The 11,974-nt window shown below is 43.5% G+C and overlaps 1 protein-coding gene across 2 annotated transcripts in view; it reads left to right on the forward strand.

Moving 5' to 3' along the window:
• The window catches only part of LOC140366988 (uncharacterized), a 51,604-nt gene that overhangs the window by 26,482 nt on the left and 13,148 nt on the right, over positions 1 to 11,974 (forward strand). Inside the window, exons 3-4 of one of the 2 annotated variants that reach the window (XM_072453263.1) lie at positions 4,168 to 5,003; position 5,138. In XM_072453263.1, coding sequence (XP_072309364.1) covers positions 4,168 to 5,003; position 5,138 — 837 coding nt within the window. Of the gene's footprint in view, positions 1 to 195; positions 325 to 3,728; positions 5,004 to 5,137; positions 5,139 to 11,974 lie in introns of those variants that run through there. The other variant, XM_072453264.1, reaches the window with a different exon arrangement.

Consider the following 11,974-nt stretch of genomic DNA (forward strand, 5'->3'; position numbering starts at 1 on the left):
AGTTAAAATAAATCCTTTCAGAAGAGAAATGTAATAAAAACATGATGAAATATGATTAGAGATAAACACATCCTCCAACACGAGCTTTACTCTGATTTGTATTCAACTGTTACCGGCCTGGCCTCTTTAAGAGAGAGAGAGAGAGACATTGTGGGTAACCGGAAGTGCGCTATCGTTCTTCCGTGCCTGTTCTCAGGGCCGCGTGTGCATGTGTTTCTGCCGCTGCTCCGTGTGTCCCGCATCCTGCTTCATGTGATCAATAAAATCCTGTTGCATCGAGTCGTGTTCCTGCTCAGCCTCTGCTCCAACTCAACACATCCGAAGGTAAGTGGAGAATGACATTATATTTGTACAGGAATGTGTTTCATTCACTTATATCCAGCGTTTAGGACAACGTTTTAACTTGTTTGTGACGTTAGCTAGTCGGCTAACGCTACAAACCTAAAACAACAACGCAAATGAAATAAGCTCTTTTTATCGGCTCGACTGGATGAGAGAGTGTTTCTACTATTATTTTACACTTTTATTGCTGCTTATGAAAGATATACGTGTTTCAACCGTTGTTCCGGCAACAATAGACTCTGAAAACTACCGGAAATTGAGGAGGAAGTTTTGCTTTTGTGTTTTTTTCATGATCATTTCAATGAATACATCCATTCTGGTGAAAGTAGACAATAGATGGTTAACAGACTTACAAGAAGTACTAATACGTATTAGTAATGAAAGTAAAAGTAAATAAAATGTAGTCAAAGAGGAGAGAAAAGTTGTAGTTGAGTTGATTGTTTTTCACTCCTTTTCTTTCATGTGCTTCAGAGATGAAAAGAAAAAGCAGAGTTCTTTATGAAATACACTGAAAAGTAACCCAACAAAGTCACACCCCCAGCTTTGAGAGATAACCAAGTAACTGTTGAATTAAAACAATAAATCATGAGATTAGTCGAACCTCGGATTCAGGAGGAGCAGAGTGGAACACTGGACCAGCTCTATACTCTCCATCGGGTGCTCGGGGGTTCATGGGAGTTTGCCCAACCGGTCCACATGTGCTTTGTGGATCTGGAGAAGGCTTTCGACCGTGTCCCTCGGGGTGTCCTTTGGGGGGTGCTCCGGGAGTACGGGGTCCAGGGCCCTTTGCTCAGGGCTGTCCGGTCCCTGTATGACCGGAGCAGGAGCTGTGTTCATTGCCGGCAGTAAGTCAGACCTGTTCCCAGTGCATGTCCCAGGGCTGCCCTTTGTCACCGGTTCTGTTTATAGTTTTTATGGACAGAATTTCACGGGTCGGGTGTCCGGTTTGGGGACCACAGGATTCCATCTCTGCTGTTTGCAGACGATGTTGTCCTGATGGCTCCATCAAACCCGGACCTGCAACATGCACTGGGACGGTTTGCAGCCGAGTGTGAAGCGGCTGGGATGAGAATCAGCACCTCCAAATCCAAGGCCATGGTTCTCGACCGGAAAAAGGTGGCTTGCCCTCTCCAGGTGGGTGGGGAGTCCTTGCCCCAAGTGGAGGAGTTCAAGTATCTCGGGGTCTTGTTCACGAGTGAGGGAAGGATGGAGCGAGAGATCGACAGGCGGATCGATGCAGCGGCTGCAGTGATGCAGTCGCTGCATCGGACCGTTGTGGTGAAGAGGGAGCTGAGCCGAAAGGCAAAGCTCTCTATTTACCGGTCGGTCTACGTTCTGACCTCACCTATGGTCATGAGCTTTGGGCAATGACCGAAAAGGACAAGATCGCGGATACAAGCGGTCGAAATGAGTTTCCTCCGCCGTGTGGCTGGGCGCTCCCTTAGAGATAAGGTGAGGAGCTCGGGAACACGGGGGGAGCTCGGAGTAGAGCCGCTGCTCCTCCACGTCGAGAGGAGCCAGCTGAGGTGGCTCGGGCATCTGTTCCGGATGCCTCCTGGGCGCCTCCCTCGGGAGGTGTTTCAGGCATGTCCCACCGGGAAGAGGCCCTGGGGAAGACCCAGGACACGCTGGAAGGATTATGTCTCTCGGCTGGCCTGGGAACGCCCCGGGATCCCCCCGGAGGAGTTGGAAGAAGTGTCTGGGGAGCAGGAAGTCTGGGAGTCCCTGGTTAGACTGCTGCCCCCGCGACCCGGCCCTGGATAAAGCGGAAGAGGATGGATGGAATCATGAGATTGAATAAAATAAAGTGAGATAAACCAAAGTGAAAGTAGCTTCACTGAGATGAAGCCCACGACGCAATTTCTTTACATTTGATTCAACTCTCATATTAAAGGTCTGATCTTTAAGTAGTGCAAATATCAAATACATAAAATATATATATATATATATATATATTTGCCCTTTTATTTATATCATTTGATAATGAGTCATCGTTAATTACATCCCCATTTGTTCTTTTTACATCTCGACAAATAAGTCACGTTTTAGAAAGTTTGAGTCAACTCTCCATTCTTTCTTTGATCTGGATCAACAGGAGGAAAAGTGGGTGGAGCTTCTGAACACAATGAATAGTTTATGCCACATTTAAAGGTCCCATATTGATTTGTTTATGTATTTACAGGGACAATTCAGTCATACACAGTGACTAAACAAAGTTTATAGCCAGTGCTAATGTTCAACTCTCGTCCCTGGTTGAGCTTTTCTAAATCTCCAACAAATATAAAAGACATTAAAACACATTTCCATTATTAGAAATGAATCAGTGATAAACATAAACATCTGCACACAGACTGAGAAATAGATTTTCAAAGTTAGGGGCCAGGGGGGCCCCCTATTTAAAAAAGTTAGGGGCCCCCCAGCAATTTCAGGGGCTCACAAGCGCGCGCGGCGTCATAAGAGCAAGATAAATGTGTTGTTTTAAACCTGGTTATTAGCATGTAAAACAATTTAAAGTACTTTTATCTTTTATTTGATATGAAGAGCACAAATACTGAATTCCTATAAACCAGAGATCATGATCTTTAAAACTGTTTAATTTAATATAATAATGTTTCTTAGATACAAAATAAATACTGTTTACATCATTTGACACAAGGAGATCTTGTGGAATATATAAAATCACTGCCTACAAAATAAACTACTAACATATATACATTGCCCCGTTGCTAACAACTCCAAAGGGGGCGGGGCCCTTGGATACTTCCAGATTGACACAACTTTTGTTGCAAATAACTTTAGTTTGATTGACGCCCGCCAACCGAGATATCACTTTTGTTGCAAAATTAGACGGGCATTTCCGAGTACAACCGAACAAGACCGAACGCAGCGGCCAATCAGATGCCCGCTTTCATCGAAATTAGATCACGGATACCGCTCGGCCAATGAGAAGCGTGAATACTGTGAAGTGGCATGTCTGTCAAAACGAAACTTAAGCAATGAAAATGCCCCAAATATGCCCAAATTACTAGTTAAAATCTTGATTTTTTTTTTTGAGGAATTTCGATACAGGGGCACGGCGGGCCCCCTCCAAATTCAAACCCCGGGCCCGCCAGCAATTTGAGTGCTTACGGGTCCCCGTCTATTTCGCAGCCTGGCTCTGGGTCAGACTGGTTTGATACTGTCGGTCCTCACCCAAAGCCAGAGCCTGTTACACTGTTCTTATGGAAAAAGTCCTGTTCATTTCATAACTCACTGAAGCTTGTGAAAATGACTTATTTTTTCCGTAACAACACCACTCTCAACAGTGATAAGGAACTGACAAAAGTATAAGTTCTTTATTTAACACTATTATTACTTTACGTCGTCTTTTTCTGTGTTCATGGCAGATCTAAAAGTCCATCAGAAGAATGGGGTTCATCTGTGACCAGTGTGGAAAGACATGGCACTTTGCTTCTGCTCTCAAGACGCACTACAGAACTCACACAGGAGAAAAGCCATACGAGTGTGACCAGTGTGGAAACAGTTTTCCTACAGCAGGTGCTCTCAAGACCCACACCAGAATCCACACTGGAGAGAAACCTTACAGCTGTGATGTTTGTGAGAAGGTGTTTTCAAACTTAAGCAGCTTAATATCACACATGCGAATCCACACTGGAGAGAAACCTTTTACGTGTGACCAGTGTGAAAAGGCTTTCAGAACATTAAATGGCCTCTCGCTTCACTACCGAACTCACACAGGAGAAAAATCATATGAGTGTGACCAGTGTGGAAACAGTTTTTCTCAAGCAGGGGCTCTCAAGATCCACACCAGAATCCACACTGGAGAGAAGCCTTACAGCTGTAATGTTTGTGAGAAGGTGTTTTCACAGTCAAGCCACTTAATATCACACATGCGAATCCACACTGGAGAGAAACCTTTTACGTGTGACCAGTGTGAAAAGGCTTTCAGAACATCAAATATCCTCTCGCTTCACTACCGAACTCACACAGGAGAAAAATCATATGAGTGTGACCAGTGTGGAAACAGTTTTTCTCAAGCAGGTGTTCTCAAAAGACACACCAGAATCCACACTGGAGAGAAACCTTACAGTTGTGATGTTTGTGAGAAGGCATTTTCACAGTCAAGCCACTTAATATCACACATGAGAATCCACACTGGAGAGAAACCTTACAGCTGTGATGTTTGTGAGAAGGCCTTTTCACAGTCAAGCCACTTAATATCACACATGAGAATCCACACTGGAGAGAAACCTTACAGCTGTGATGTTTGTGAGAATGCATTTTCAGACTCAAGCGCCTTAATAAAACACATGAAAGTCCACACTGGAGAGAAACCTTACAGCTGTGATGTTTGTGAGAATGCATTTTCAGACTCAAGCGCCTTAATAAGACATACCAGAATCCACACTGGAGAGAAACCTTACAGCTGTAATGTTTGTGAGAAGGCATTTTCAAGATCAAGCCACTTAATAAGACACAGCAGAATCCACACTGGAGAGAAACCTTACAGCTGTGATGTTTGTGAGAAGGCATTTTCAAGATCAAGCCACTTAATAAGACACAGCAGAATCCACACTGGAGAGAAACCTTACAGCTGTGATGTTTGTGAGAAGGCATTTTCAAGATCAAGCCACTTAAGACGACACATGAGAATCCACACTGTTGAAAAGCCTTAGTTTTATCAGATACTTGTGTTTTCATATCAAACTCCTGCTAATGTTCATGTTTTATGATAAATGAGCTCGTCATCTTGACACCGTTTTTTAGAAAAACAGGACGTTTCGACTCATCCAAGAGTCATTCTCAATCTGAGGATCTAGTTTGAGAATGCGGATATTTATTCTACTCTGAGTAGGCCCCGCCCATCACCCCCCCCCTTTGGGTCAACACCTCTGAAGAACACAGAGGACACCAAATGGGTTCAAGGACCTGACCCCTGTGGAGAAGTGGAATCGTCCACTGTAACAAATCCTCTTGTTCTGCTGGATGGAAACTTTCTCAGGAGGAAGTCCTTAATGACTGTATTTCACATTTAAAGTGACTTAACGTTTACTGTGTGATCCAAACTTGTAACTAAATCATGCTTTAGTTTAGTTTGACTTAAGAACTGTGTTTGAAATGTGTTTGTCATATTTAATGTACTTCCTCATGACCTGCTCATGTTGTGTGTTCATTGACATTGTTGTTATGGTTACATGTCATTTTGCTGGTTTAAGTTATAGGCACGCCCACTCTAGGCCACACCTCCAAGGTCAGATAGAAAGACCATTGAGCCTCTGCTCGCTCCTCTTCTTGATCTGAACCTCTATCAGGACACACCAGGTTGTAGATCCCAGGGGCCCCTCCATTGTCCCCCACGTCTCAGCGTCATGCTGCATCGTTGGACTCGTCAGAAATCTTCTAATGCTAAACTCTGAGCAAATACCAGCGCCACAGACGGCTCTAAGATCCCAAAAGATCTCTGAGGAGGCCTTGATCCACATCTGAGCCTTCTCTTGGACACATGAGACCTGAGAGTGGCTGAAACTTGCAGAGTGGCATTAAAGTCAGGTTCCATCCAGATCATTTTAGAATTAATCAAAACTTCCTTTTCACTACCAGCATTTCTTTAAACTAAGTCCAGGCCTCGCTTGTGTAATGAATGTGCAATGAATTGCTGTGATATTTTAGTTTATTTAACCTCACACATCATTCTGGTTTATAGACCTTTTTATTGATCTTTTTTAGAGTTATAATTGTCAGTGAATGAATCAAGTTCTCCCATTCAGAAAATGAGACTCAGTAGTTATTGTTTTGCTGAACGGGCTTCAGATTGAGCCCTTTTTAAATATAACTGCAAACATTAACTACCTATAATCCTAGTCCCAGAGGACATACATGACACATTGGAGCTGTGTGAGGAGGATGTGAGAGATTGACCCTACATAATGGTGCTGGCCGTGTGAGGATGCATATGTGGCATCCCGAGCGGACCGGGACTTATTTATCAAGATTGCCCTTTAAATTATTACTCAATTGAAATGACAACGCGTCCCTTTAATGTAGTGAAATTGGACAAAAGTCGCACAGGTTTGTTTTACATTGAAGAGGCAGGAGATGTTTCCATTAAATTAATTTATTAAAAAGGTTATTTTACTTTTAGCTTCTTTGTTACTTCAAAAGACAAGTGCAGCTAAAGACATTACATTTATAATAAAACAATTTCCCCAGTCCCTCTTGTTTACACATTACAGAAGAACAGAAACAAGACGAGGCAAGACTAGAGTCCAGGTTCCAGCTCCAGAGGAAGCACTAGAAGAATAAGAGCTGTTAGCATCCAAATGAGCACCTCAGAGTAACAAGAATATCCCTCAAACCCCTGCTGGACATCAGGTCAGTAGGCCCAAGGTGCAGTGATGACATTCCCCATAGTCATCTTCTAAAGTGCCTAGCAGGGCCTTTGTGCACAGTAGAGCGCTAAGTGAGTCCAAGGACAAAGTTCTCAGCCACGGAGCAGACCTGGCATCTGGAGAGCAGGGGCCTCACAAGCAAACACAGCAGGTGGAGTGTGTGGCTCAGAGGAAGTACAGCAAGTGACCTCTGGCTTTTATAAGTTTTAGCTTTGGTTCCACCTGCTGGTTAGTCATTAAAGCCCACCCTGCCACATTTGTTTGGGTTGGAGATGGTTTAACGTTAAAACGTTTCTCAATTAAAATAAAGCTTCATTTCACTTTTCACAATCCAACCAATCCACTTCATTTATATAGCGGGGTATAGAGGGTTCCAAAGTGCTTCACAGCAAGGTAAAAGTAAAAATAGGATAAAAGTAATAAAATAAGATATAAAAACAAAATCAAATAGAAAATTGAATCAAACAAACACACTAAAATCAATGGAATAAAAATAAACAAAATCAAATAAATAAAAAGGTGCTGCCCTCCCAACACATATAAAACATACAATCAACACACTACATGGTGTTAAAAGCCAGAGAAAACAGATGGTTTTAAGAAGCGATTTAAAAAGAGGCAGTGAGGAGGCTTTTCTTATGAGGAGTGGCAGTTTGTTCCACAGTTTTGGAGCTGCCACTGCGAAGGCTCGTTCACCTCTGACCTTTAGCCCGTGGCACTGTAAGGAGCTGGTCAGCTGACATGAGGGAACGGCTGGGAGTGTAGGGGTGTAGCAGCTCGGAGAGGTAAGGAGGGGCAAGACCATTTAAGGCTTTAAAAGTAAATAAAAGAGTTTTAAAATGAACGGGCAGCCAGTGGAGTGAAGCTAAAATAGGCGAAATGTGCTCATATTTTCTTGTTCCAGTTAAAAGACGGCAGCAGCATTTTGGACCAGTTGGAGACGAGCAATTGAGGACCCACTAACCCCCATGTAGAGAGCATTGCAGTAATCCAGCCGAGTGGTGACAAAGGCGTGGATTACGGTTTCAAAATGCTGTCTCTGAAGGACTGGTTTTATTTTTGCCAGCTGCCTCAACTGGAAGAAGCTTGACTTCACCACAGCTTTTATCTGGCTGTCCAGTTTAAGGTCTGGGTCCACTTTCACCCCCAGATTGCTCATGATGTTTTTTTGATACTGGACTAGAGGACCCAGGTCAACCATGGGGGTCACAGAAGTCCCACCAAAGACCATGACTTCAGTCTTTTTTCATTAAAATTGAAAAAGTTCAGAGACATCCAGGCTTTAATGTCTTTTAGGCACTCTAGCAATGGCATAACACTATAGGAGTCAGATTTCTTGAGGGGGACATAGATCTGACTGTCATCTGCATAGCAACGAAAAGAGATGCCATGTTTCCTGAGGATTGAGCCAAGTGGGAGTAGATAGAGAGAAAATAAAAGAGGGCCAAGCACAGAGCCCTGCGGGTCCCCATAAGAGAGTGGAGCCGTGGAGGACACAGAGTCAGCCAGGCTGACACAGAATGTTCCATGTGACAGGACCTGAACCATTCTAATGCAGTGCCACTGATGCCCTCCCACTGCTCCAAGCGAGCGATCAAGATTTCATGGTCCACTGTATCAAAAGCTGCAGTCAAATCTAAAAGTACAAGGACAACACAGTGACCAGAGTCAGTAGCTAAAAAGATGTCATTAAAAACTCTTAAAAGCGCAGATCCGGTGCTGTGCAAGGTTTTAAACCAGATTGGAAAATCTCAAGAATATTTTGTTCATTTATAAATCCATGAGCTGGGAATAGACAATTTTTTCCAAGATTTTAGAAAGGAAGGGCAGTTTAGAAATAGGCCTGAAATTTGCCAAAACAGTAGGATCCAGCCCGTTTTTTTTTTTAACAAGGGTTGCACAACGGCATGTTTAAAATGAACAGGAACCACTCCAGAAGTCAGACTGCTATTAATAACTGTGATAAAAGATGGGCCAATAGTCTGAAAAGCCTCCTTAAAAAGTCGGGGAGGGACAGTGTCACCTGGGGAACCTGAGGGCTTCAAATGATCAACAATCTCCTGCACAAAGGGGAGGGTCACTGGCTCAAACGTGTCCAGACCAGCAGAGCAGGGGACATACACTGAAGGGTCAATGGCAGGAGGTGAAATAAGTGTTGTGACACATATTCATGTGCAATTACTGTCGTGATCACATGCAATGGTATTTATGTATTTATTTATTTGTCTATGGGAGTTTTTGTTTATAGGAGATCTTCTACTGAAAGTGTTTTTCAGACTTCCTATAAGTGATCTGTTCCTCTGTATCTACCTCTGTATCTACCTGCGTTGCACCAATGAAATTTCCCCATGTGGGACAATAAAGGAATATCTTATCTTATCTTAAGTGCTCTGGTAGAGGTGACTTTATCAATGAAGAAGTTAAGAAAGTCTTCACACACAGATGCCTCAACTCCAACAGTCTGTGGTGCATTCAGAGCAGAGTTGATCACTTTAAATAGAACACGAGGTTTGTGGGAATTCAACAGGATAATATCAGAAAAATAATTCACAACGTTGTGGTCAATAAAAATCTTGCAATATTTAAATACTATTAAACTAATACAGATGTATGTGGCCAGTGTTGCATCTTGGGAACAGGAGAATATGAGATCGAGGCCTGATCAGGCCTTGTTGTTGCACCATGTGACATCATCTGTTGTTATGGAATAAATATACATCATCTGTTAGATCATTTATATTTAGTGTATTCTTCTTACATGCATTACATTTTTTGACCACAGATGGCGTAGTGGAGCAAATGAAAGACCTTGCGAGGCATCGACTCATGTATCGATACAATTGGCTAAAGCCTCAAATGGTTCATGGGGCTTCATTCATCTGTATTAGTTTAATCGTTTTTAACTAGTGCAAGATTTCATTGACCACAACGTTGTGAAAAGTGAAATGAAGCTTTATTTAATTGAGAAACTTTTTAACATTAAACCATCTCCAACACAAACTAACACGGATTATAAGGCAGTTCATTTGTGCTTGTTCTCCTCCTCCAGACGCTGCTTCAGATCATCCTGATGGCTCTTTATTTTAAAGTCTGTATCAGAACTTGACTCATTAATCACTGTTGCAAAGTGAGTGTCTGTGATGTAAAAACCCCTTTAATATGATATAATATGAGGGGATCATCACACAATGACATCACTGGAGCGCGTGAGTGAAGCGACGCTCTAAATGAAGCAATGACGTCGTCTCTTCTTGGTCACGTGACTCGAGTTACTCTGGTTGGATCTGTAATAAAAACCTTGATGAACATTTATTCTATAATGTAATATTCAGCCTTTCAGATATAAAATCATAAAGGCGTAGTTCCTATTTGAATCATCTTGTGTAAATGTAAAGAAGCATTAGGAATGTAAACACCTCTTATTAGTGTTATTAATGTACAGATACTTTATGTTTTACACAAGGAGCTTGTGCTGTTAGATATAATCAGTTGCCTGACCCGCCAGCCCCGCCCACATTCTGTTCGAATGCGTCTCGGTCTGGAATCGGACCATTGGAGGGCCTCAAAAAAACGTTCCAGCATTTAACGCTCCAACCATCGCCGCTAATTTGTGTCACGTGTCTCTCAAATGTGGAAGACTTTGTGTCACGTGTCTCTCAAATATTTTCGGAACATTCAGAACAAAATATTAACTTCATTTATCTGAGATTTACAGAGTTTAGTGCGTCGCTTGTTGACTCAGCAGAAGTCGGCAACGTTTCTCAGTCTGTGTTATTTTTATCCTATCCTCGTAATCCATCATTTTTGTTTAGACACGAACGGACAATGCGTTTGTCTGATTGGTTAATCCGCCTGTCAATCACTCCCTTTGGAAATTGGCGCGACTGGGTTGGATCCCAGACCCTCAGGTTTTGTAAAGTCTGTCAGAACATGTTGGGAACGGCTGGTCAGGCAATATAATCAGCAGCTCATTTATAAGATAAGATAAGATTCCTTTATTGTCCCACATGGGGAAATTTCATTGGTGCAACGCAGGTAGATACAGAGGTAGATACAGAAGAACGATCACTTATAGGAAGTCTGAAAAACACTTTCAGTAGAAGATCTCCTATAAACAAAAACTCCCATAGACAAAACCCAACAAGGGATGGAGGGGAAAAAATAATAAAGATAAAAATAAATAAATACATAAATACCATTGCATGTGATCACGATAGTAATTGCACATGAATATATTTCACGACGGCACATGGATTGCAGATGAATTTCACAGTAATTGCACATGAATCACGACAGTAATTGCACATATGACGGAATTGCACATGGTTAGGTCAGTATTGCGAGTGTTCAGGACTAACAGTGTTTGTTATAAAGTCTGACAGCAGCAGGAAGGAAAGACCTACGAAACCTTTCCTTCACACATCGAGGGTGGATCAGTCTCTCACTGAAGCTGCTCTCCAGAGCGGACAGAGTGTCCTGCAGGGGGCAACACTCATGGTCCAGCATAGATGTGAATCTAGCCAGGACCCTCCTGTCCCCCACCTCCTGCACCGAGTCCAGAGCACAGCCCAGGACGGAGCTGGACTTCTTGATGACTTTGTCCTCTTCCTCTCCCTCTCTGTGATGCTGCTGCTTCAGCAGGCCACACCTACAGGAGCTGATGCCACCACAGAGTCATAGAAGGTCTTCAAGAGTGGCCCTGTCACTCCAAAAGACCTGAGTCTCCTCAGGAGGTAGAGCCGACTCTGGCTCTTCCTGTACAGTGCATCTGTGTTATGAGTCCAGTCCAGTTTGTGGTTCAGATGAACACCCAGGTACTTGTATGAGTCCACTCTCTCAATGTCCCGTCCCTGGATGTTCACTGGTGAGGGGGCAGTGGGGTGGCGTCTGCGGAAGTCCACCACCATCTCCTTGGTCTTCCCCGCGTTGATGAGGAGGTGGTTCCGCTGACACCAGTCCACAAAGTCCTGCGCCAGTCCCCCTGTCCTCATCGTCGTCCGTGATGAGTCCGATGATGAAGAGTTATCAGAGAACTTCTGCAGGACACAGCTGCCCGTGTCATGTCTGAAGTCTGCAGTGTAAAGGGTGAAGAGAAAGGGCGCGAGGACAGTGCCCTGGGGCGCCCCCACACTGCAGGTCCGAGTGTCAGACACACAGTCCCAGGCTCTTACTAACTGGGGTTGGTCTGTGAGGTAGTCCAGGATCCACTCTGCCAGGTCATACTCCACACCAGCCGTCTCCAG

Source organism: Eucyclogobius newberryi, unplaced genomic scaffold (genome assembly GCF_026437365.1).
Source record: "Eucyclogobius newberryi isolate DKJ021-1_F unplaced genomic scaffold, fEucNew1.0.hap1 SCAF_2, whole genome shotgun sequence".
Taxonomy (NCBI): domain Eukaryota; kingdom Metazoa; phylum Chordata; class Actinopteri; order Gobiiformes; family Gobiidae; genus Eucyclogobius; species Eucyclogobius newberryi.